We start from the raw sequence: 26,146 nt of genomic DNA, 5'->3' as shown, positions 1-26,146 counted from the left end.
TAAAATTGTTTTAGTAGAGAATGGTATATATTGTTGCGTAATTGAAACAGTTTTGCTCTCCTTAAATAAAATAGCAGCCAAAGATTATTCAGGGTGCAGCTGACAGAGGCCTTACTGCCAATTCCTTCTGATCTGGAGAATTCCTAAAAAAAAAAAAAAAAAAAAAAAAAAAATTGAGTCTTCTTGTTACACCGAAGAGGAGGGCAGGGTCGAAGCGCATTGGTGGTGTCCCTGGGCCGAGGGCAGGGCTCTAAGTCACGGGACCTGCTGATTGGTGGACTCCCCAGAGCTGGGGGGCGGGGCCTCTGGCGACGGAGCTCGGAGTCCATTGGCTGCGAGGCTAGAGGATGGTGTAATGGACAGCCGAGGCCTGTGCGGCCGGTTTCTATGGCAACGGAGGCTTGAAAGAGCCACTCAGATTTCGGCGCTCGCCCCCAACTCCCCTTTCCGGAGGGGGCAGGGCGGCCTGGATTTGAGGGCCGGCGGAGGAGGCGTGGGGGCTGGGAGTTAAGGAGACAGGGCTTTCCTTGGACCAAACCAACCCAGCAATGCCACATTTGAAGTGGGTTTGAGGAACCGGGCCTGCGTGCTCATTTGAAAAAAATCAGCCAAACAGAAAGGTATGAAGAAGAAAAACCTATAATTCCATCCTTCCCTGACTTCTCCACTCGTTAACATTTTGAACACCAAAGCTTGGCACAGAACTGGCACTCAATGGGAGGAAGAGAGGGAGGGAAGGAAGGAAGGGGAGAAAGGGAGGGAGGATCGATGATGTGGACAACGTGGCGTGACACGAAGTGCCCGCCCCCTTGGGCTGAAAGTCACAGGCAGACCCGTAGAGCTGACGGGATATAACAGACTTGGATTTGGGGGCTTGGAGGAGGAGGGGTCGCCGGGGCACTGAAAGAGGGTGGGACAGCCAAAGGCTCCTTGATTCCATCCCGGGATTTGGGAGGCCTGGCTGCAGAAAGACTCCTCTCTGGCTTCACACCCCGCCAGCCCTGCCACTTGCAGCCGCCAGTGCTTCTAGTCTCCAGATCCCTGTGTCTTTGTGTTTGGGGAATAATCAACAGTGCCTACTTCATCGAGTTGGTGTCAGAACTGAGTTGAGATAATGCATGGAAAGTTCTTAATACAATGCCTGAAACGTAGTAAACGTGCAATCAACTAGCTATTATCACAATTGAAGACAGGGTGGGATTTGACTAGGTGGAGAGAATGGGGAGGTTATTGGCTGTGGGTAAGGAGGCAGGAGGGAGCAGCAGTGTTGAAACCCTACAAAGAGACCAGTTTGGAGATCATATAGGAAGTCATAGGAGATGACAGCCAGAGGGCATAAAATAAAGGATGAAATGACAATGCTAGCAACTATATACTGAGGGCTTGGCACTCTTGTCAAGCCCTTGATGTGGATTATTTTATTTCATTTTCTCACCAGCCCTGATAATGTAGTTATTACCATAGACCCATTTTCCTGCTCAGGAAACTGAAGTTCAGAGAGGTTATGTAGCTTGTCTACGCAAAGAAATGACAGAACCAAATGGGCATTTGTGGGGCTCAGAACAAGAGTAGAGTTGGAGGCCCATATACCATATGTCTCTATAGTTAGAAATTATACAACAGTCCAGCAAGTGTTAAATGAAATATGTTCTGTTTTCTTCCTTGATGGATATATTCTCTAACAACCTGGAAGGCCATGTTCAAATTAGAATTCGAAGACCCTTGGAGTTATGTGCCAGAATGTGTAGGCCCAAGGAGACCTGTCCCCTGGAACCTGTATCCATCCCTTATCCAGCTACCTCTCATCCCATCAGTGATGGAGCTAGCATGCATGGGTCAACACCTAGCTGTCACCTGCAAACAGCTATCTTGAGGCCCAAGGCTCAGGTCTATAAGATGTGCATCAGGCAGGGTAGTTTGCCCTCAGGTGAGATGAAGCCAGGGATGAGGCCCACAAAGAGCCCTGTGAATTAACTTAGTGACATTTTGGAAGGGAATTATGGGGTATCAGAGCGTGTTCTAGAAGGCATAGGCACAGACTCTGGGTGGGCACTTCTCATGCCTGCAGAATCCTCGCCCCATGGGGAGGGGTGGTGGGGGACTCAGGGAAGGGGCCACTCTTGCCAGGCTTCAAACCCACGCGTTCAGAATCCAGGAGCCTGGTGCTTCTCCCCTGTGCCTCACAGTGCCATGGGGCATGCTGGCTGACTTCCAGTGATTTTATGCTCTCAGAGAAATAGAGGAGGATGAGCTAGTAAACCGAGGGCCTGACCTCCCAGGTCCTATCCTCCCTTATCAAAGGTGGGAAAACTAAAAGAGTGAGTTAGCTTTTAAAAGATGAATGAATAAGCCCTTGTTCAGTATGTGTCAATGACAGAGTGCTAAGGTATGTTAAGTATATTAAAGAAGGACAAGTAGACACGTGTCTTAATCTGTAACCTCAGCCAAGTGATTCTAGATCATGCATGCAATAAATATTTATTAGGCTTTACTCTGTGCCAGGCATAGTGCTAATTGCTCAAGCTATAACCGTGAGCCAAAAGAGACTGGTTCCTGCCCTCAGGGAGCTCAAAGTGGAGAGGCAGAGGCAGATATCAATCAAACCATGGCACAAATAAGTATATCATTGCACCTGAGTAACTGCTGAAGGAGAGGCCAGGGAGGTAACGGATGGTGTAAGAGGGTCTGATACAGGATGTTAGGGTAGGCTCTAGTTAGGAAGCAGCATTAGAGCTGAGTGCCCCAGGCAGGTAAGGATTCACCATGGGTAGGGGAGGAAGAGACCTGCTTCCAGGAATGACCAGCTGGAGCAGAAGGGGAAGCCAAGCCAGGGTAAGGGGGTGAGGCCCGACAAGAGAGGAGGCCCAGAGGAGGCAGGGCTGGTCAGGCAGGCCCTGGTGAACACCAGGGAGGACGCAAAGTCTTTGAAGTTCTTTAAGCAGGGGAGAAATGTGATCAAATTTTGTTTTGGGGTGGATTCCACGGTTGGAAGGAGAGGGAGCCTGGAAGCAGGGAGACCAATGTGTTGTCTGCTATAGAATTTCTTAAACTCTTCCATCAAAGTTCTTATTTTTTATTTTTATTTTATTTTATTTTATTTTTAGAGACAGGGTCTCACTCTGTGGCCCAGGCTGGAGGGCAGTGGTGCCATCTCGGCTCACTGCAGCCTCAACCTCAAGTGATCCTCCTGTTTCAGCCTCCCAAGTAGCTGGGACCACAGGCATGTACCACCACACCCAACGATTTTTTTTTTTTGTAGAGACAGGATATCCCTGTGTTGCCTCAGCTGGCCTCAAACTCCTGGGCTCAAGCAGTCCTCCTGCCTTGGCTTCCCAAAGTGTTGGAATTACAGGCATGAGCCACTAAGCCCAGCCTTTATTTTTAAAGATAGAGGAGATGGACTCCTGTCTCTCTAAAGTCTATAGGAATTTCATTGAAGTCTTGTGTTTTGCATTTATTTTTGTTGTTAAAAGTTGTTTTTGTTGTTGTTAGAGATAATAGATGAAATATTTTTTTAAAAGCAGGGATACACAGTGGAAAATAAACTTTCCTTTTATCCCAAACCCCAAATATCCAGTTCTCCAAAGTTACAAATTACGAATTTCATTAATATCCTTCCAGTGTTACATATGTGTACAAAAATAAGCATATGTATATATATTTTTTCTTTTTTAAAATCTTTCCTATGGTGCTGAGGGTATGTATTTATTCCAACATTAAAAAATGTAAACTGTAGGATACCATATCTTGCTTTTTTTCATTTAATAATGTGTCTTAGAGATTGTTCCATATTAATACATATAATTTGTTCCGTGCACACCCGTAGTCCCGGCTACTAGGGAGGCTGAGGCAGGAAGATTGCTATGTTGTCCAGGAGTTTGAGTCTAGCCTGGGCAACATAGCAAGACCCTGTCTGTATAAAAAAAAAAAATAAAATCTTTCTTGGGCTGGGTGTGGTGGCTTACACCTGTAATCCTAGCACTCTGAGAAGCCAGGGTGGAAGGATCACTTGAGGGCAGGAGTTCAAGACCAGCCTGGCCAACATATTGAGACCCTGAAGAAAGATAAGAAAGAGAAAGAAAGAAAAAGGAAGGAAGGAAGGAAAGAAGGAAGGAGAGAGAGAAAGGGAAGGAAAGGAAGGAAAGGAGGAAGGAAGGAAGAAAGAAAAGAAAAGAAAAGAAAGAGAAGAAAGAGGAGAAAGAAAGAGAGAGGCTGGGCGCGGTGGCTCACGCCTGTAATCCCAGCACTTTGGGAGGCCGAGGCAGGCGGATCACGAGGTCAGGAGATTGAGACCATCCTGGCTAATGCGGTGAAACCCCGTCTCTAATAAAAATACAAAAAATTAGCCAGGCATGGTGGTGGATGCCTGTAGTCCCAGCTACTTGGGAGGCTGCAGCTGTGCCAGGCACAGTGATGGATATATCCCGGGAGGGGATACATCCACAGTGAACCCGGGAGGCAGAGGTTGCAGTGAGCCGAGATTGTGCCACTGCACTCCAGCCTGGGCAACAGAGTGAGACTCCGTCTCAAAAAAAAAAAAAAAAAAAGAAAGAAAGAAAGAAAGAAAAAATTAGCTGGGTGTGGTGGTGCGTGCCTGTAGTCTCAGTTACACAGGAGGCTGGGGCAGGATTGCTGGAGCCCAGGAGTTGTAGGCTGTAGTGAGCCACGCAGTGAGCCACTGCACTCCAGCCTGGGCAACAGAGTGAGAGTCCATCTCAAAAAAAAAACAAAAAGAAAGAAAAAATTAGCTGGGTGTGGTGGTGCGTGCCTGTAGTCTCAGTTACACAGGAGGCTGGGGCAGAAGGATTGCTGGAGCCCAGGAGTTGGAGGCTGTAATGAGCCACGCAGTGAGCCACTGCACTCCAGCCTGGTTAACAAAGTGAGACCCTGCCTCAAAAAAAAAAAAAAAAGTCATATTTTATTTAAAACTCTGCAAAGTTTACATTCTGTTCCACAATATATCTGTGCTTATTTTCTTTTACTATGTCCTACCCCAAATCTTAGTCACATTGACAAGCCAGCAAATGGGGCTGTATGTCTCAGTGCCTTTGTACACGTTTGGTGCACTCCTGTGGCGCCCCCACCCTCAACTCAGCATGATCTGACGTCTCCTCACCCTTAGCTTGGTCCTTTGATTTATTTATTTAGAGATGGAGTCTCGCTCTGTTGCCCAGGCTAGAGTGCAGTGTGGCACAATCTTGGCTCACTGCAACCTCTGCCTCCCACTGAAACGGGAAAAGTTCCCTTGTCCCCGTCCCAGGGCGTGTGACGGGGGAGTGGCTCGCTTCTTCAGTGTCCCGCTGCTCAAACCTCCAGGGGAGCATCCAGATGGGCAGGTTGTGGGGCTCCGACCCCACGAGTGTCTAGTGGTGGATGTTTACAGCTCCTGAAGCCCCAATGGGCTTATGCTACCGTATGCTCTTAGTTTTGCCATCTATAGGTGGCTTGTGTTAACCAGCTCAATTAGACCCTCTACCTCGTTGCAAGGACAGAGGGCTTTCTGTATCCTGGGTTCTTGCCTTGGTGTACCAGAAGAATTGGATCACACCTGGGCTTGAAGAATGAGTGCAAGGTTTTATTGAGTGGAGGTATCTCTCAGCAGATGGAGGAAGCCAGACGGGGATGGAGTGAGAAGGTTTTCCCCTGGAGTTGGACTGTTCAGTGGCCCAGGCTCCCCTCCGACTGCCCCAGCCAAACTCTGCATAGTTCTGTTGGTCGATGGCCTGTGGTGTGCTGGTGTGTCAGTGCCTGTCGGTGCGTTCCTCTCGACGTCCAGCCGCTTGTGTGTTCCTCCACTGATGTGCTCCTCTAGCCGTCCAGTTACCTGTGTGTCTGCCTGCTAGGGTTTTTATAGGCACAGGATGGGGGCGTGCGTGGCCGGCCAGGGTGGTCTTGGGAAATGCAACATTTGGGCAGGAAAACAAAAATGCCTGTCCTCACCTAGGTCCATGGGCACAGGCTGGGGTGGAGCCCTAGCCAGGGACCACGCCCTTTCTCCCTTCCATGTCATTTAAAGGGACTGTGCCCTTCCCTTCCCAGCACTTCCCTTCCTGTATCACCAGGTTCAAGCAGTTCTCCTGCCTCAGCCTCCTGAGTAGCTGGGACTACAGGTGCATGCCACCATACATGGCTAATTTTTTTTGTATTTTTAGTAGAGACAGGATTTCACCATGTTGGCCAGGCTGGTCTCGAACTCCTGACCTCAAGTGATCCACTTGCCTAGGCCTCCCAAAGTGCTAGGATTACAGGCATGAACCATTGCACCTGGCCCCTTAGCTTGGTCTTGTACCACTCCATACTCCAAAATTCTTTCTGGTTGCTGTTTGTCAGCCGTAACTGGAGTTGACATAAAGGGATGTAATGGGCAATCTGGCTGAGAGTAAGGCTGGAAAGGAGTCCAGGAGCCTCTTGTGAAAGGGATCGGGTACCAGGCTGGGTTCCAAGTGCACAAGGGAGTCCCAGAGGACGTGACATGGGAATAAAATGGTCAGCGTGCCAGATTGACATATTAGAAAGATCATTTGCTCCTTAATCTGCCCCCATCACTTTCCTCTAAAAGGCCCTTATTGATAACCTCCACACTACTCAATCCTAGGGCACTCTTCAGTTCTGATCTCAATTGACATTTTTTTTTTTTTTTTTTGATGGAGTCTCGCTCTGTCGCCCAGGCTGGAGTGCAGTGGCTCAATCTCAGCTCACTGCAAGCTCCGCCTCCTGGGTTCACGCCATTCTCCTGCCTCAGCCTCCCGAGTAGCTGGGATTACAGGCGCCCGCCACCACGCCCAACTAATTTTTTGTATTTTTAGTAGAGACGGGGTTTCACCGTGTTAGCCAGGATGGTCTCAATCTCCTGACCTCGTGATCCGCCCGCCTCGGCCTCCCAAAGTGCTGGGATTTCAGGCGTGAGCCACCGCGCCCGGCCTCAATGGACATTTCTTAGAGCTGATTTTACTTGATCTCTTGCAGCCCTTGACACAGTTGTTAACCCCTACCACCTGAAATGTCCTCCCTTGGTTTATGTGTTTCTGCACGTTCTTGTTTTCCTTCTCCCTTTCTGGCTGTCCCTTCTTAGTTTTTCACCATCTCCTTTTCCATCAGGGAAAACTGTGTCAAAGTTGCTTGAGGCGCAATCTTAGTTGGTATAATCTTTCCTTCTGCTTTCTCTCTTGACCATTAGGAGAGTGTGAAATCAGTTTAACACGTCATATAAGCATTGACAAAAGGATGAAGCAATGGAATAGAAAGTGTCAAGGTGCATCATGCACAGGGCAAATATTGTTTGAGGAATCTTATTTCAGATTTAGATATAAATACACACATGCATATGTATGATGGCTGCAATGTAAAATATATATCTTACTGTGGGATGTGGTAAAACAGTTTGAAAGCCACAGCTATACAACTCCTGTGTTTATTTCTCAGGGCCAGAATTCTCCTAGGAATGTAAGATCTGTGTGTATCCAACCACGTACTCCACATCTCCTCTTAGATATCCTCTACGGAGACCTTAAGCTCAATATATCCAAAATCAAATTCAAGCCCTTCACCCTAAACTTGGATTTTCTCTTCTGTTTCGCATCTCAGGGAAAAGCCTCACCATCCATCCAACTGCAGAAGCTAGAAACCTGGGCAACATCCTTGGTACTTAACTTTCTCCCAGCCCATGTCAAATATAGCCCCAAATCTTGTTGACTTAAACTCTGAAAGATTTCTTTACCCGGCTGTTTCTCTCTGTACATCTCCGCCTTCCATGCCTAAGATGTCCTCATCTCTCGAGAGACCTGGGTGAACTATACTGTATTTCCCCTTGGGCTCTCCTCTGACCCAGTCTCCACCAACTATCCTGAATGATGCTTGTAAAACATAACCAATCTAATCATGTTACTCTCTTGCTTGCAAGTCCTTCAATGGCACATCGTTGTTAGACCCACATTCTTAACGTGGCCTACCAGATGCCCCCACGAGCTCCTCTTCTCTGCATTGCAGTCACATTTTCTGTGCTGGAGATTGTCTTTTGACAGACAGCACCCATCCCCATTCTATGTGCCTTCCTATGCTGCGGATGCTGGAAAGCTAAAACATCTCCCAACTCCCTTGCAGCTAGGGCTCTAGCACTTAGATGTATTTGCATAAAAGATGGAAGGGAGGCATAAGTAAGCCAGACAGTTTGGGCTGTTTTTACTTGTAAATGGTTGCGGAGACAGTAGTGCACAGTCCCTGGCTTTGTAGAGGCAGGGAAAGGACTTGGCATTTCACTGTCCTGCCAGTGGCATTGGCAGTGACTTTCTGATCCCAGGATCCTGTCTTCGGGTGGCAGCTTCACCATTGTGTCCTCATGCTCAGCCTTTCCAGTGGTGGCCTCCTGGCTTCTGTCTTTCTGACTGTGAGAGGTAGTAACTCCCCTGGCAGTTCTATGGTGTTCTAGGAGTCATTCCTAATACCCAGCCCAGGGACCAGCATTTTCTTCAACAGCAAGAGTGGTTTCTGTTTCTAAACTTAGACTGATTCATTTAGTCTCTAGAAGTGGTCATGCCTCCTCCCACTATAGGGTTGTTTTACTTGCTATCCCTCTTGCCTAGGTTAATACCCTTGCCATCCCTTAATCCCCAGCCCCATCTCTCGATTAACTCCTTATATGTCTTTTCCATCTCAGTTCAAACATTTTCTCTGGGAAGTTATCCCTGACCCTTAAGACTGGATCAGCTTTGCTTGTTAAACAGGGATCTCACCCTGTATGTTTCTTTTAGTGCATCATCATCGTCTGTAATTATGTACTTGTGTGACTCTAGAATCTGAGCTTCAGGGACTTGATTATCCTGCTCCATGCTGTGTTCCATCGCTTAGAAAAGGCCCCTATAGAGTTGGCGCTTAACAGGCATGTGTTGAAAGAATGAATGGAATGGAGGAGGCCTGATTGGAGGCTCTGAGGACAAAATCCACGTTTTAAAATATGGCTGGTAAGCCCTGTGACACCTCTTCTCGGCGTTTTCTCCCAGCCACATCTTCCCCTGACTCTTGGCCAGTCCGAACACGCTGTGTGCTCTCCGGCCTCCAGGCCTCTACATCTGCTATTTCTGCTGCTTGGCTGTCTCTTCACTCTTAGCCTGGTTCTTACTCATCTTGCAGGTTTCAGTCAGGACGTTTTTCTCTTCTAGGGAAACCTTTACTTCAGACAATTCTATACAGGACAAATGTTGTTGGCTGGGTGCGGTGTCTCACGCCTGTAATCCCAGCACTTTCAGAGGCTGAGGCAGGTGGATCACCTGAGGTCAGGAGTTCGAGACCAGCCTGGCCAACATGCTGAAACCCCATCTCTACTAAAAATACAAAAATTAGCCGGGCGTGGTGGCACGTGCCTGTAATCCCAGCTACTTGGAAGGCTCAGGCACAAGAATCGCTTGAATCCGGGAGGTGGAGGTTGCAGTGAGCCAAGATCATGCCACTGCACTCCAGCCTGGGCAACAGAGTGAGACTCTGTCTCAAAAAAAAATTGTTAAATATATGATTGTAAACATTGCCTACTGTTACTTATCTGTACCTTCCATTGCAAGTGCACTGTCTTGTTCAAGGCAGCCTATGCAGAGGGCCTTGCATGGGGCCCAGCTCTAATGCCCTCCGTATTTGTTGAAGTGGAATGAATCAATGTCCTCTAGTCAACCAGCCTCAGTCCGGGCATCTCTGCACACTTTCCAGGAGCCCAAAAACAGTGAAGAATTGTAATTTGAGGGCTGCTTGATCAGGAAAGGAAGCTGGGGGAGGTTTGTTCAGCTCCAGCCCCTGGCTGTCCCTGGGCCACCAGGCAGGAGGCCTTGAAGCAGATCCTGTGGGGGATGGGCAGGGAAACAGTTTCTTCCTCTCCTCCCTCCTGGAGAGTGGGGGGATGGGGCCAGGAGAGGGAAGGTTCCTTCAAGGAGGCTCCCTGGCACAGTGCCTGCTTTGAGGAACGGAGTGGAGAGTATGGTGAATGCAGGCTTTCTCCTGGCCCCTGGCCTCCAGCTCTGTGAGAGGGAGGGAAACCGCTGGCAAAGACGGGAAAGAGGGATGGGAGGGAGGGGAGAGTCTGCTTGCTTTGGGAGACAAGGAGAGGGGTTGAACTGGCTCTGAAAGACAGGATTCCCAAGAGCCTACCAGGTCCCAACTCCAGATCAGCTCTGGAAATATCCTCAAATCACTGAGTCAGAGTCAATATACTGGGAACGTTTAACTCTCAGGATCAGATCATCCTAGCATCACCAGCTGGAAAATCCTTCAGAGAGTTGTATCTGGGGTCTGCAGGGTATTGGACCTAAAGTCCAGAGACCTTGACCCTATTCTGCCTGCAGGCCCAGTCTCCAGTGGGGGCTAACTTGGAGAAGTCAGCTCCCTGGACCCCGCTTTTTCAACAGCTGGAAGAAATGGCATTTTCCCAGAACCCAAGAATATTTTGCATCCCATCCACAGCGCGCGCTTACAGTAACAGAAAGACGAGGAAGCTGGCAAACCACCTCTCTTTCCCACAGGTCTGTAATCTCCCTGAGGGCAGGGTTCAGCTCACACATCTTATACTCTGGTCTCAAACCTGGCTGCCCATCAGAATTGCTTGAGGATGATTAACTAAAATGTTTCACTTCCTCTAACAGTGATTCTGATTTATTGGAACTGTGTTAGGACTTAAAACCCGTTTTAACAGTGTGCTAACTGATTGTGATGCAAAGGGACCGGCACAACGTAGTAGGTGCTAAGTGTTGCCTGCAGGGGTGGGAAATGTATTTAGCAAGGTAAACAAATGGAGTGTAGCGGAAGTGGGATTGAAATACGGTCTGGAGCTGGGTAACTGCATCTAACACTTTGAAAGGAAATAGTGCACCAGTTTTAGCAATACAAAAGATAAATATTTATTCAGAACAAAACTTTTAACAATTTTACATTCTAAGCCACAAGGAAATAGCAAAACATATAGCAAAGGAAAAGCAAACACTAAAAAAAAAGCAGTGTACTGTCTTTTCTACTGGATAACACTTAGTTGGCCCATGACCTCTCGCTTGGCCTATCTCCCAAGTACATTTTAGAGTTAACAGCTCACTCATAATTTTGGGTTAAAATCCATCTTTCTCCTGAGAATCAGGAGTTGCAGATGAGCTCCAGCTAGCTGCTTCTCTAGGGTTCGTAGCTATCGAGGCTAAGGTGCAAATGTAAACCTTTGGTAGGTTTCTTTACACAGGGGCACCCCCATTTCTCACTGGTGGCAATGAATGGGGAAGGGGTAGGGCCTCCAAAGGACCTGGCACACTGTAATCCAGAAGTGGTGCCCCAGGGAGCAACGAATGCACCCTGGAGTGTGGTCCTTGGTCCGTTCCGTATCTCCCAAGTATTCAGAAGCCCCTCCTTAAAAACCTTCTCTTTCTGCTCCCTCCTCCAGATGATTTCTCAGCATTCCTCTGGGCTGATCATTCTGGAGAGATCAGACTTTCTGGGCCCTCAAGTGTTGAGGAAATTGTTGTGAAGTGTGAGAGGTAGTGGAATGAGCACCGGGCTTGGGGTCAGGGGACTCTACTATAGGCTGGCTCTGGCACCAGACAGCTATGTGATTTTCACCCAGTCATTTAACCTCTTTGGGCCTGTTTCATCTGCTGGAAAACCAGGGAATTGGTCCAAACCAACTCTCAGGTTCTTTCCAGCAGGAATATTCTAGATTCCATGATTCTATAAAAAATGGCTTCTGAGTCACCAAAAGAGCTGTCATGAAGTCCATGCATCTTTGTGCCACAAGAGAGGCCCTTGGCCACCATTCAGAGCTTATTGATTCAGATTATATACACTTCTAACAACACTGGTTTCACAAATTCTCAGACCACGTAGATTAAAAGCAGCAAATTAAATGAGGGAGGGGAAGAGCTGCAAAAGGTAGACACTCTGATAGAAGCCACAGTCAACAATGTTTTCAATTCAGCAAACACTGATGGAGTGCCTACCACGTGTTGGGCCCCGTACCTAGTGCTGGGGCATAAAGATGAGCAAGGCAGCCCAAAGGGTGAAAATCCAGGGGAAGAAAAGGTATGGGGCGGGGAGGGCGGGAGGGGGGCAAGGAGAGAGAGAAAAAGTACAAGAAACAAAACAAATACCCAATAGAAAAACGAAAATAAAATGTTAAAAGGGAGGGGCAACACATCTGCACGCTACAGTTCTCCGCAGTCGTTATTGGTGACAGAGTCACCAATTCAGAACAGGCTGAAATGGAGTAAACTCGGTTTAAGAAGGCATAGAGAGATGTCTCTTGTAGGTTTTAAAAAGATCTCCTTCAAAAACGATAAAAAATGGTTTAAAAAAAAGTTTTGGCACTTAAGAGGGGTAAGCTGGCTGTGTGTTCACCCTGGCAGGCAGGCAGGTGTTTAGTGCCCGGCCACGCCGGTTAGCTGAGCTGCCACGGAATTGTGAACTGCTTTGGGACACTGGGCAAAGGCGTGTCCTCGCTTGCCACAGAGGTTGCACACGATGCCCTTCCGGCAGTAAGGGCTCAGGTGCCCCTCCTCCCCGCACCTGAAGCACCTGTCCTGCGTGCAGCTGCCGCTCATGTGGGTCCGGGAACCACATTTAAAGCATGTCTTGGGCTGCCCCTTGTACCAGCTGTAGCCCCTCTCGGCCCCCAGGAAGAAGGCCCCTGGCAAGTGCCTGACCCCGCCCTCCCCCTGGCGCAGCTCGATCTCGCATTTGTACTCCCCGGTCCAGATCCCAAACCTGTCGGTCACTTTCACCGGCACGGCCAGCACGTCGCAGTGGCGCTTGAGCCAAGTCACAATGTCCTCCACGTCCACCGTCTCGTTCCGGAAGAGGATGAAGAGCGTCTTCAAGCTGGACTTGCTCCGCCCCAGCACCACAAAGTTCTCCCAGCAGTCCTCCTGCTCCCGCTTCTCCTCGTAGACGCGTAGGAACAGGGCCAGCTTCTCCGCTGAGCGGAAGCTCACGTCGAATTCGCGGCTGCCCGGGATCTGGATGACCGCGTAGATGTCGCTCGGGTCCATGCCGATGGAGCGCAGGATGAGCGCTCCTACCACGAAGTCCCGGGTCGGGCAGGCGCCCTCGTCTCCCTGGAAACAGATGCGGACGAGGAAGCGACCCTTGCCCGGGCCTGCCGCCGCCGCCGCCGCCGCCGGCTCATCCTGGAGGGGCCGCTCGGCCGCGTCCTCGGCCTCGCCGGGCCTGGCCGGGGTCGCCATGGCGGCCGCCGCCGCCTCGGCCTTCTTCCTCCTGCCCGCCTCTGCAGCGCCCTTCTTTTTGCGGGGGTCCACCGCCTCGCCGGCCGGATCTCTCCGACGGCCCTTCGGGTCCCCGCGGCCAGCCGGTGGGAAGTCGCCGAGGTCCGGCGCCGCCAGGCCCGCGGGGCCGCCGAGCCCGGCGCTCCCTCCACCGCCGCCGCTTTCCTCCTCCCGCCGCGGCGGCCGCGGCTCGCGGAACTCGCCCTTCTTCTCGGCTAGATTCTTTACCACCTGGGCCCAGCCCATCTTCTCGCGGCCGCCGTCGGCCTCCTCGCCCCGGGCCGCGGGCCGCGCGGGGGGCAGAAGCTGCGGCCGCCCCCGTTTCCTCTCTTCCTCCGCGCCGCCGCCGGTGGCCATTTTACCTCCTTCCCAGCATCCTCCACTCGCTCCCGCAGCCAAAGGGCGCCCATCGCGCGCGCCCGCCCGCCGGGGCTGTGTGGGTTTGGTTTTTTTTTTTTTTTTTTTTTTTTTTTTGAAATTTGACGCTACCCTCCCCCGCCGCGCCCTCAAAGGTATCACATGCGGCGCATATTGGCCAGCGCCGGCTCTGCGCCCCCTGCGCTGAGCCTCTCTTCCGCCAGCGCTCGCTCCAACCTCACCTCCGTCCGCAGCGGGATGGGGCGCCCGGAGGCGTCCCTTTCCCCAGCGCGGGTTTGGCAGCCTCCGGCCTCGCTCTCGAGGATTTGGCATTTCGCAAGCGGTGCTCGATGATTTCATGCTAGCAGCTTTGCTAACGGCCCACAGCCCGCAGGCGGGACGGAGTTCAGGAACATCTCTCCCATTTTTTTTCTTTTTTGTACCTTTTCTGTTAAAAAAGCCAAAGCAATAGCAAAATTAAAACTTAGCTTTCCGTTTCCCCAGAACTGACTGCAATGCATTATTTTTTTTCCCACGTTGGATTATGCACATTTTCAAGAAGAAAAGTTGAAAGTTTTACAGTGAACATTTTACCATTAACTTTTTAGCGTTAAAATTTTACTCTATCACACTACGCCTCGATCCATTCATCGGTCTTTATTTTTTGATACATTTCCAAGTAAGTCATATTGCATTAATTTTTATTTTTTTGAAAAGACTTTCGTCGTATTTAGGATGAAGTGTGAGTGCTGCTTAAGTTCCCAGTACTGTGTTAAGCACACTTCAGACTTTATTACATGGAATCTTCCAAAAACAATGCTGTAATTATGCCCATTTTACAGATAAAGAGGCAGGAGTTAAGTCACTTGGCGGAGTTAATAGGCAGCCCCACGTATAGGTAGCTTATATTTCTTTCTTTCTTTTTTTTTTTTTTTGAGACGGACTCTTGGTCTGTCGGCCAGGCTGGAGTGCGGTGGCTCAATCTCAGCTCACTGCAAGCTCCGCCTCCCAGGTTCACGCCATTCTCCTGCCTCAGCCTCCCGGGTAGCTGGGACTACAGGCGCCCGCCACCACGCCCAGCTAATTTTTTGTATTTTTAGTAGAGACGGGATTTCACCGTGTTAGCCAGGATTGTCTCCATCTCCTGACCTCGTGATCGCCCGCCTCGGCCTCCCAAATTGCTGGGATTACAGGCGTGAGCCACCGCGCCCGGCCGGTAGCTTATATTTATTTAACCGCTTTATTTCTGACGCTGTGGATCAAGAACTGTGCGTCAGACCCTAGGAAACCTTGTTAACAGGCAGATTCCCTTCATCCCAACTGCTGGTATTGGTCTCAGGGGACACTGACTTGTGCCGTTTGCACTTTCCAGTCCTCTCACTTTATATCCTCAGACACCATTTCCTTCATCCCTTCTCAGCCACGCATTCCCGTGATCATACTCGGAACTTCACCATTACCAGAAACATCAATGTCTTAGATTCACATACTTCTCTGTTATTCTTTCTACTTGCCTGGTCAAGTTTCACCATGAGGAGAATACTTACACAACCAAACAATATATGTATTTTAAACAATCTCTTCCATTCCTCTTATCTTAAGCCCTCACTCCAGGTAACTATCACATAATCAAATATCTGCAAGGGTCAGGCAGGTGCCTTAAGTAGAAGATATACTGGGTGAACTGGAGATCGAATATTCTATCTGAAGGGGCAACTGCTAGTCAGGTGTAGCTGATTATTCCTCTCCAGAAGTGAGGGTCCACTGTGGGCGGATCTTTCAGTTTCCAAAGAGAAATCCGAACTCCAGTTTCTTCTTTTATGGGAAACATTCTTCTCTCTCTTTCGTCTTCTTTAAGATGGTCTCAGCTATATTTGGAACCTCCATATAAATTTCACAACCTGCCTACTAAGTTCCAGGAAACTATGAGATCTTAATTGGCGTTGCATTGCATTTGTACAGAATTACCACTTTATAACACGGAGTCTTTCCATCAATGACCCCACTTGATTTCTCACTTATTTAGGCCTTATTTTATGAATTTCAATAAAATATTATAGTTTTCTTCATAAAGGTCTTACATACTTTTGGGGATTTATTCCAAAGTACCACGTGGTTTGACTGCTATTGTAAGTGAAATTATTGTAAATCAGAAGTTACATATTGTTTGTTGGTGTCCGTTAGAGGAAACACGATTGAATTTTGTGTACTGACCCCATATTTGGCAACAAAGTTGAAACCTTAAAAAATTTCCAGTGGTTTTTGGAATCTCTTTACTTTTCTGTATTGCCAATCATATTGTCTGTGAATAATGAAGGTTTTGTCTCTTTTTTCAGATCTTTTACTTTTTCTTGTCTTACTGCACTAGTCAGGAACTCTCATATAATCAACGTATTTTGAGCATTTTTGTTTTGTGTTGGACTTTAAAGGCATCTGTCTGTATTTTGAAAATATTTGACTTGTGGATTAGGTTCTGGCTCCATGTCCAATTTTGCTAATCATATCTTCTTCTGTTGTACGATTTCATTGGTATGTGTAGGGCCATCCTTTCGGTCAGTTTCATTTTTTCCAGGTCAAATTTTGCAGAGATTATTACATCAGGAGCTACAGGGGCCAGGCAGGTACCCTGCAAGGAAAGCAGTCCGGATGGGCACTGAGGCCGTATGAAGAGAGCAGCCTTTATTCATTTCTGGCAGATTATTGTCACAGAGGGAAACAGACCCAGTGTTGCCAGATGTCTGCTTTTCTAAGAGAGATCGGAAATCCAGTGTTTGGCTGCCTGGAACAAGGCCTGAGCTCAGCGACTTGAACACGTGAGGGTCTAGAGTCTCTCTTGTGAGGCCTCTTCTCTCTTTATGTTCTTTGGTCTTTAGTGCACCGGCTTCCACCTGTGTTCCTTTTTAGCATTTCTGTCTCCTTTTCTTCCCTCAAACCTGACATCCATTCTTTTGGCAAATCCTGATGGCAATTCTTCCAAAATATATCCCCAATCTGACCACTGTCACCTGTTCTCCAAGTCACTATCATGTAAACTGCTTAGAATGTGCCTGGCTCAGTCATTCTAGTTAAAAAATAACAGAACAGACAAATGTGTGCAGAATGGGCCTGACCAACTAGTTTGCCATCTTTGGCTTAGGCACAATTATCCTCACTTTACAAAGGAGGTAACTGAGGCTCAGAGAGGTGAAGGGATTTGTCTCAGAAGCATCTATGAGGCCTTTGATAACCGGGGCATGTCTTGCTCTCTGTCTTCACAGACAATTGCTGTGAAGACAACACAACTGACCTGGTGAGGTGGCTTATGCCAGTAAGCCCAGCACTTTGGGATGCCAAGGTGGGAGGATCGTTTAAGCCCAAGAGTTCTCGACCACCCTGGGCAACATAGTGAGACCTCATCTCTACAAAAAAATTTAAAAATTAGCCAGGTATGGTGGCATGCACCTATAGTCCCTGCTACTCTGTAGGCTGAGGTAGGAGGATAACTTGAGCCTGGGAGGTTGAGGCTGCAGTGAGCTGTGATCCTGCCATTGTATTCCAGCCTGGGTAACAGAGTGAGACCCTGTTTAAAAAAAAAAAAAAAAGAAGAACAGAAAACACAATTGCCCAGTGTTCTGTAAGCACTTAGTAAATGGCAGCTGATTTTTTATTTTTGAATTGTTAAGAAACTTGGCTTAGCGCAGTGGCTCACACCTGTTATCTTAGCATTTTGGGAGGCTGAGGCGGGCATATCAGTTGAGTCCAGGAGTTTGTAGATCAGCCTGGGCAACATGGCGAAACCCCATCTATACCAAAAATAATAAAAAACACTAGCCAGCCGTGATGGGGCACCACCTATAGTCCCAACTACTAGGGAGGCTGAGGTGGGAGGATGGCTTGAGCCCAGGAGGTTGAGGCCGCAGTGAGTGCAGTGAGCTGTGATCACTCCACGCTATCCTGGGCAACAGATCAAGAGAAACCTTGTCTTAAAAAAGAAAAGAAACTCACTAATGCTAGTTGGGAATAGCTAAATAACAGAAAATTCTAGAATAATGGTAACATATGCAAATGAAGTTTATTTTTTCTCTCATAGAATAAGTCTGGAGGTAGGCAGCTCAGAGCTGATATCATGGCTGCATAGTGTCAGGGATCCAGGCTCCTTCTATCTTTATGTTCTGCCATATATGACCTACATTTCTGACAATATTTAATGGCCCAAATGGCTGCTGAGTTCCAACTATGAGATTCCATTCCAGCAGCTGAAAGGAACAAGTGGAAGAGAAGGGCATGTCTCCTCCGCTTCCTCTATAAGGACATTTGCAGATGTTGCACTTCTGCCTATATTCCATTGACTAGAACTTGGTCAAGCCTATCTGCATCTCAGTCCAAGTTCTTAATAATGCACTTTTGGATTTGCATTATTTTTGAAGTGACCATTAGAAAGTCAGGAGATGGAGGCATGATTTGAGGTGGACCTTGAAAGAAGAAGTAGGTTTTGGAAAGCAATACAGAAACAAACCTATGAGGTTGGAATTATTGCTCATATTCACAGATGAGGGAACTAGGCTGAGAGAGGTAGAGTGAGTTGCCCAATGTCACAGTGTCACAAAGCTAGTAGTGGCTTAGTGATCCATGTCAAGCGGACTCCAAGGCTTATATGCTTAGCCACTTATACAATTCTGCGTTGTGTCTATAAAATGGAGATAATGCCTATGTTAAGGTTACTATTTATTGACAACTTGCATTTGTGGTTGCAGTAGCACACAAGCTAGGCTCCTTTGCTTTTAAGGGCATGACCAAGAACTTGCACACATTTCTTCTGCTCACATCACATTTGCTAAAACCTAATCATGCAGCCACCTTAGTTGCAAGGGAGGCCGGAAAATTAGGTTTTTATTTTATTTTATTTTATTTTACTTATTTTTTGAGAAGAAGTCTCTCTCTGTCACCCAGGTTGGAATGCAGTGGCATGATCTCGGCTCACTGCAACCTCCACCTCTCGGGTTCAAGTGATTCTGCTGCCTCAGCCTCCCGAGTAGCTGGGATTACAGATGCCCACCACGCCCAGCTAATTTTTGTGTTTTTAGTAGAGACGGGCTTTTGTCATGTTGGCTGGGCTGGTCTCGAACTCCTGACCTCAGGTGATCTGCCTGCCTCGACCTCCCAAAGTGCTGGGATTACAGGCATGAACCACCGCGCCTGGCCAAGAAATGAGGTCTTTAGATGGGCAGCCCATGTGCCCAATAAAAATTCTAATACTACAGAAGTGTAGAGTGGATGTGGGAGGGTATTAGCCATCTCTGCTACGATAGTGTTAGTTAAGATTTATTTATTTGTTTGTTTGTTTGTTTATTTATTTCAGGGTCTTGCTCTGTCACCAAGGCTGGAGTGCAGTGGTGTGATCATGGCTCACTGAAGCCTCCGCCTCCTGGGCTCAAGTGATCCTCCTGCCTCAGCCTCATGAGTAGCTTGGACTACAGGCCTGTGCCACAATGGCCAGCTAATTTTTTTATTTTTTATAGAGAAGGGGGTCTCTCTATGTTGCCCAGGCTGGTCTTAAACTCCTGGCCTCAAGCAAATCCTCCTGCCTTGGCCTCCCAAAGTTCTCAGATTACAGGTATGAGCCACCATAACCGGCCTAGTTAAGCTTTAAAACACACCAGTAAAGGAAGCATTATTGTTCCTGTTTTACTGATGAACAAATTGAGGTTCAGGGAGGTGGAGCAATTTAAGGGTAAGCTAGGATTAGAATCCTGACTCATGTTTGACCCACAGTATTCTATTCCTTTTCACTGGAATTGTCTTTTGTGAGTGTTGCCACTTCTCATTGATTTCCTTCTCACTCAGTAGTATGCCATTAGCAAGGGTGTCTCCACTCCTTGGGCTGAAAATCTACCTCTGGATGCCTATTATCTGGCATTGTGATCATGTCCAGAGGGAGGAGATACTGGCCTTTCCAAGGCCAGGATGCAGTGGGGCCACATGTTTGTGTTGTTCCTTGGCTACTTGCAATAGCTGTTAGAAAGTAAGTCCACAAATTGCAATCTCCACCAAAGGAAAGTAGAGCCGGCTGACCCAGGAGACAGAAGGAGGCTGAGGCCAAGGGAAGAAGGAGGCACTTGACTGTCAGCATCTGGCCTGGATCAACATCATCCCAACCCACTGGGAATGAGAAGCTGGTGGAGTCCATGAAGGAGACATCATCAGAAGTCCAGTATTTCATCCACATGGATAAACTCTTTGACATTTTTTCTGAGACCCCTCTTGGCACTGGACATGACAAGTGCAAGTGCATGGGGAAGGAGCTGGAGCACAGTTGCAAGAACATCTCCTGTGATAGCAGCAGCTTCTACCTGACACTGCAGACTCTGCCAGCAAAGGAGCACCTTGTTAACTGTGGCTTGATGACCTGTTAACTGTGGCTTGATATCCAAGCTGACTGGTTTCCAAGGTGCTCAGCAGCAGATACCAAGTCTAGTTCATCAGCATGCGAGCAAATCCTGCCAGGCTATGCACATTTATTCTGGCTCTTCAGGACCACTTGACCAAGTTTGTCTTATATCCTCTGACCTCTAGGTGCATCCAGGAGGACATGTCCACTGTTCAGGGCCCCCAGTGTCTTGCAGACATCATTGAGGGTATTTCTTCATCCAGATTGTCGGGGAGCTAACGCAGCTGAAGATGGTTCATGAACAGGGTCAGAGCTCTGTGGTGGGAGTCAATGGCATCATGCAGACTGTATTAGTTTCCTAGGGCTGCTATAAGAACATACGATAAACCAGGGGTCCCCAACCCCTGGGTCTGCCCATTAGGAACCGGGCCACACAGCAGGAGGTGAGCGGCAGGCAAGTGAGCATTACCATCTGAGCTCTACCTCCTGTCAGATAGGCAGTGGCATGAAATTCTCATAGGAGTGGGAGCCCCATTGTGAACTGCACACGCGAGGGATCTAGGTTGCATGCTTCTAATGAGAAATTAATACTTGATGATCTGAGCTGGAACAGTTTCATCCCGAAACCACCCCCCAGCCCTGTCCATGGAAAAATTGTCTTCCGTGAAACCGGTCCCTGGTGCCAAAAAGGTTGGGGACCCCTGCTATATGTTGAGTGGTTTAAAGCAACAGAAATATTTTCTCTCACAGTTCTAGAGGCTGGAAGTCTGAAATCTAGGTGTCAGCAGGGCCATGTTCTCTCTGAAGGCTCTAGGGGAAAATCTGTTCCATGCCTTTCCCTTAGCTTCTGGTGTTGCCAGCATTCCTTGGCTCGTAGACACATCATTCTAATCTCTGCCTGTGTCGTCACAAGGCATTCTCACTGTGTCTGCCTCTGTGTGTCTTCTTCTCTTCTCATGATGGCACCAGTCTTTTCAGGGCCCACCCTACTCCAGTACGACCTCGTCTTAACTAATTACATCTGCAACAACTCTATTTCCAAATAAGGTTCTGGGAATGGCATGTATTTTTTGGAAATACTATTCAACCCAGTACACACACTACATGCTGACTACCTGGATGCAGACCAGTGACACACATCATTGGCTTCAGGGTCTGTAGTTCATTCAGATGATGAAAAACTCGACTTACCACAAGGTTATCTGCCACAGCCCCCATGAAGCCACGTTTAACAGCAAAGTCAAGGTTGGCCTGGCCATCTCCAAGTTACGGGATGAAGTTGTGCTCACAAGCAGGACTGAATAGGGTTGGAAGAGGGCACAAGGACAACTGAAGAGCAGCATCCATGCACAACAGGAAGACAACAGGGTGCTGGGGCCTAGCAGTGAATTCAGTGGGGGGTCTTGGGATGGAAGAGCAGGCAGCTCTGGAGTGCTGTGCAGATGATAAGAAGGAATGTCTAGGATCTTGTTATGTCGAGTATAGCAGGTGTCTCCACAAGAACCACGGCATCTTACCCAGTGACAACAGTGGGGATTGTGGGTTTAGGATGCTGTGCACATTTGCCACAAAGCCAGCACATCAAATGACATGGATGGAAGCCCGAGACTGCCTGTGCAGCCTAGTCCACCTCTCAGCAAGATGTTGATGGAATCAGAGCCCAGGTTGCCATTGCTGAGCCTGGAGCCAAGCAGGCCTGAGAGGCCCTCTATCACATTTATCACCTCACATGCGCAGGGAGGAAAGGCCAGCTCGTCTTGCCCACCTATCCTGGGGGCAGGAAGTTCCATCAGGTGTTCGTGAACACAGAAATGCCACCTGAACAGGTGTAAGTGCAAATGGACCCCATCTGATTCAATCCCAGTTCCAACAGCTTTGTTACAGGTGATTGTCAGTGGCCCCTCAAGTGTGTTTTGGCTTTGATTAAAATGGCAGCATTTTTGCAAATGTTTTTATGTATTTTTTAAAACATTTGAAGTGGGGCCAGGTGTGGTGGCTCACACCTGTAATCCCAGCACTTTGGGAGGCCAAGGCGGGCGGGTCACCTGAAGTTAGGAGTTCGAGACCAGCTTGAGCAACATGGAGAAACCCCGTCTCTACTAAAAATACAAAATTAGCCGGTTGTGGTGGCGCATGCCTGTAGTCCCAGCTACTCGAGAGGCTGAGGCAGGAGAATCACTTGAACCCGGGAGGCAGAGGTTGTGGTGAGCCAAGATCACGCCATTGCACTCCAGTCTGGGCAACAAGAGCGAAACTCTGTCTCAAAAAAAAAAAAAAAATTGAAGTGGGAGGCAGTAATATTTTACTGGTTAAGTACCTGAGATGTGGGGCACAGGCAGCAGCTCTCAGTGGGTGTCCATGCTGGGTCAGCATGTCTGATGAGGAAGGCTGTCTGACAGTGGCCAAGCTCTTCTTTGTATTAATCAAGGTACAGGTTAAGCTACTGTAACAAAGGGACTCTCAAATACAGGGTCTCAGACAAGGTGGAGGTTTATTTCTCTTTGATGAAGCAGCTCGGAATTTGGCAGGCAGTAAGGACAGGTAGGTGACTCTCTCCTGCAAGGCTGTCAGGGACCCACCCAGGTTCCTTCTATCTTGTTGTTCCTCCAGATGTAGGGTTCAGTAAAATGCTTTTGGTCTGCAAGTACCAGAAAGCTCAACTCAAATTTGCTCACCCAGTAATGTGATTTCTTATTTAATCTCAAGTAATTTCTAGATAGGTGAAAGGTTAATTTAATTGATTAATTTCTTTTAGAGACAGAATCTTACTCTGTTGCCCAGACTGGCGTGCAGTGGCACAATCATAGCTCACTGCAGTCTCAAACTCATGGGCTCAAGCAATCCTCCCACCACAGCCTCCCAAGTAGCTGAGACTACAGGTGCACATCATCACATCTGGCTAATTAAAACAATTTTTTTTTTTTTTTCCTGAGATGTGGTCTCACTATGTTGCCCAGACTGATCTCAAATGCCTGGCCTCAAGCGATGCTCCTGCGTCCGCTTCCCAAGTAGCTGGTATTACAGGCACATACTATTGTGCCAGGCTAGGGTTGGTTAATTTAATGGCTCAACAGTGCTATCAAGGAAGAAGGTTTTTACATTTTCCTCTCTACCATTCACAGTATATCCTCTTTGGCCGACTCCCCTCACAGTTCCGCGATTCCAGGAATCCCACACAGATATGACAATGTCTACCAGCAGATGAAGGAATGTTTTTCTGCAATGCCTTTTTTTAAAAGTGTGATGAAAACTTTTCCCAAAAGCCTTTGAGTAGATTTCTCATCCTGTCTCCTTAGCCAGACTTTCATCATGTATCTATGACTAGACCTCTAACTGGAAAGGGAAATTGGCCCACCAAGTCCAGCCTCAGACAGTCATGACTATTGGAGCTGGGATTAGGACTAGGGCTGGACCTGGGACCTGCCTCCGTTAAGGCAAGTGCATACATGGACAAGATCAGGATCCAATAGTTGCGATGACAGGGAGGAATGGCTGTTGAGTAAGTCACTACCTGGATCTGTCATGTATTCCTATCTTTTACTTTTTTTTTTTTTTTTGAGATGGAGTTTCATTATTGTTGTCCAGGTTGGAGTGCAGTGGCGTGATCTTGGCTCACTGAAACATCAGCCTCCCTGCTTCAAGTAATTCTCCTGCCTCAGCCTCCCAAGTAGCTGGGATTACAGGCACCCGCCACCACGCCTGGCTAATCCTATTTTGTATTTTTAGTAGAGATGGGGTTTCATCCTGTTGGCCAGGCTGGTCTCGAACTTCTGACCTCAGGTGATCCATCTGCCTCGGCCTCCCAAAGTGCTGAGATTACAGGCGTGAGCCACCGTGCCCGGCCTTTATCTTTTACTTTTTAATGGTTTCCTGGTACAGAGTTGCCCAGCAAGATTGCTGTCATATGGTGTGCTCTGCAAATGAGGGTACCCAACACAGTGATTCCCTCAGCTCTAGGGTCAGCCAGGAGGGGCCTGAATAGCCAGAGTACCTGGGCCAATTGCTTTTTATCCTAGCAGCTGCTTCTATTTACCACAGTGCATTTAAACACATTCTCCTGTGATTTTTAAGAGGCAGAAAAGGTTGGGAGCTCTGACATGGTATTCTATAGCAATGTGCCCCTATTGAAGTTTAAGTGATTTAAAATTATTGCTCCCGCCCAATTATCTTTTAAACTGGAATTCACTTTTAAATCCGTGCTCTATCTAGCAAATCTGGTGTGTAGAGAGAGAATTGGTGTAGGGCAAGGGTGGGAACTAGTACTTTAGTTGGGGTACCAAAGGAAAGAGGGGTGTGTGTGTGTGTATGTGTGGTCCTATTCCAGATATACGTTGAAGTTATTGCAACAGGATCTGCTGATGGATGTGGGATAAGAGATTAGTTAAGGATGATTCCAAGAAGAGAGTTGCCCCATTTTGAGTTCGGGAAAAATGTTTCTGGAAAAATATTGCACATTAGAGTTGCTTATAAGGGGCCCAAGCAGGCAGTTGGATGTATATGGCTGGAATTCAGGGGGAGGATGGAGACGTGAGTCTGAGAGGCATCTGGGTACGGATGGTATTCAAAACCATGAGACTGGAAGGGAGCGGGCTGGGACTGAGTCCTGGGATACTACAATGATAAAGGGAGAAGAGGAGGAACCAGCAAAGGAGACTGAAAAGGAGGCAGGAAGCAACTCAAGAGCGGTTTCCTGGATACTAAGTTAAGAAAGTGTTTCAGGGGAGGGAGTGATCTGTTGTGTCAAATGCGGCAGACAGGCCAAATAAAGGGAGGACCTAGAAGTGACCACGGGGTTTAGCAAAGTGGAGGTCACCAATGATGTTGACGAGGGCAGTTTCAGTGGAGAGTGAAAGCCTGATTGAGAGGAGGGGAAAAAAATGGGAAACAGAGTAGGCAAACCTCTCTAGGAGTTTTGCTTTAAAATGAAGCAGAAATGGGAGCTGGCTGGAGGGGAAGTGGTTTGTTTGTTTATTTATTTAGAGATAGGGTCTTGCTCTGTCAACCAGGCTGGAATGCAGTGGCTGGATCGTGGCTCACTGCAGACTGGACCTTTCTGGCTCAAGCCATCTTCCCACCTCTGGCCTCCCAAAGTGCTCTCATGCTTATACGCATGAGCCACCGTGTCCGGCTGTGGACAATCTTTTTAAATAGAAGAAATTTAAAAATACGTTGGTATACTGATGATACAAAGGAGAGAGAAAAGAGGAGGAAAAAACGGGGAGAACTGCTCGGCCAATATCTTTGAGAAAACGTGAGAGGACAGGATTCGGTGCATACATGTAGGAATTGGTCTTAGTAGGCAGTTTATACGTAGTTACAGGAGGGAGGCAAGTAGGCGAGTAAATGATGCCGTGAACTTGTGGGTTTACTGAGTCCCACAATTTTCTTAGTAAAATTGGAAGCAAACTCATTAGCCAAGAGTGAAGATGGCGAAGGAAATGGTGGAAGTTTGATGAGCGTGGAGAAATATGATATAATATTTTAGGATTATGGGCAGAGCGAACTGAAGGGAATTTGAAAATTGAAAAGCGGGCCGAACTAGATTTTGCCTTGAGAGGTTAGTCCCTTCAGGCGCTCGGTAGGCGGCGTCGCGTTTCCTTGGAGACCGAGACGCTGGCGAAAGCAGCGGGTCTCGGGACTTCTGAGCGGCCTGGGTTACCGCGCGATCGACACTGAGACAAGGAAGTTGGAAAAGCCGAGTAGTTATACTAGAAGATCAGGGTCTCACAGACTCGCAACTTCTCTTCCATTTTCCCCAATGGCGCATGTCTTACAAAAGTAGGTAAAAAAAAAAAAAAAAAAAAAAAAAATTGGAAGAAAGGCGGAATATGCATGCGTACTTCACACCCCGCCGCTGTCCCGCCCTCGCCTTGAGGTCGGCCCTCGGTCTTCTGACCCCCGTCCTCTCCCCGCCCACATCTCCTTGGCCCCGCCCCACTCCCGCGGGGCTATTGTCCCCGGTAAACTGCAGTTTCTGGTTCGAGACTCCAATCCTGTTTCGAATTGCTGCTTGCTGCCCCTTGGGCTGGGGATAATGGAAGTTCTTTCCCTTCCCCACTCTTTCCAGACCCAAGCACTCTGGGACTCACTCCATAGTCCAGGAGTTCCAGGTTCCGGTGAGTCTTGGGGGACTAGGGCTAGGGTGGGAGGCTCGCTGGCCCTGCAGTCCACCTGCTCTCCACTCTCACGG

At 48.1% G+C, this 26,146-nt stretch overlaps 2 protein-coding genes across 6 annotated transcripts in view; one reads left to right on the top strand and one right to left on the bottom strand.

The window, feature by feature from the left end:
• Positions 1–412: 412 nt before the first annotated feature.
• C20H20orf96 (chromosome 20 C20orf96 homolog) overlaps positions 413–26,146 on the top strand; it is a 44,283-nt gene continuing 18,549 nt past the window's right edge. Inside the window, exons 1-2 of one of the 5 annotated variants that reach the window (XM_054674966.2) lie at positions 413–620; positions 26,024–26,072. Coding sequence is in view for 2 of the 5 variants with exons in the window: in XM_016937242.4 (XP_016792731.3) it covers positions 25,715–25,734; positions 26,024–26,072 (69 nt within the window). In the remaining 3 variants the exon portion in view is untranslated. Of the gene's footprint in view, positions 621–25,088; positions 25,735–26,023; positions 26,073–26,146 lie in introns of those variants that run through there. The other 4 variants (XM_016937242.4, XM_063802787.1, XM_016937245.4 and 1 more) reach the window with 4 other exon arrangements.
• On the bottom strand, positions 10,850–13,681 carry ZCCHC3 (zinc finger CCHC-type containing 3). The gene has a single exon (XM_001150561.8). The coding sequence runs from the start codon at positions 13,587–13,589 to the stop codon at positions 12,369–12,371; it is 1,221 nt and encodes a 406-aa protein (XP_001150561.3). The 5' UTR covers positions 13,590–13,681; the 3' UTR covers positions 10,850–12,368.

The sequence above is a fragment of the Pan troglodytes genome, chromosome 21, assembly GCF_028858775.2.
Source record: "Pan troglodytes isolate AG18354 chromosome 21, NHGRI_mPanTro3-v2.0_pri, whole genome shotgun sequence".
NCBI classification, from domain to species: domain Eukaryota; kingdom Metazoa; phylum Chordata; class Mammalia; order Primates; family Hominidae; genus Pan; species Pan troglodytes.
This window is presented reverse-complemented; position numbering and strand designations above follow the sequence as displayed.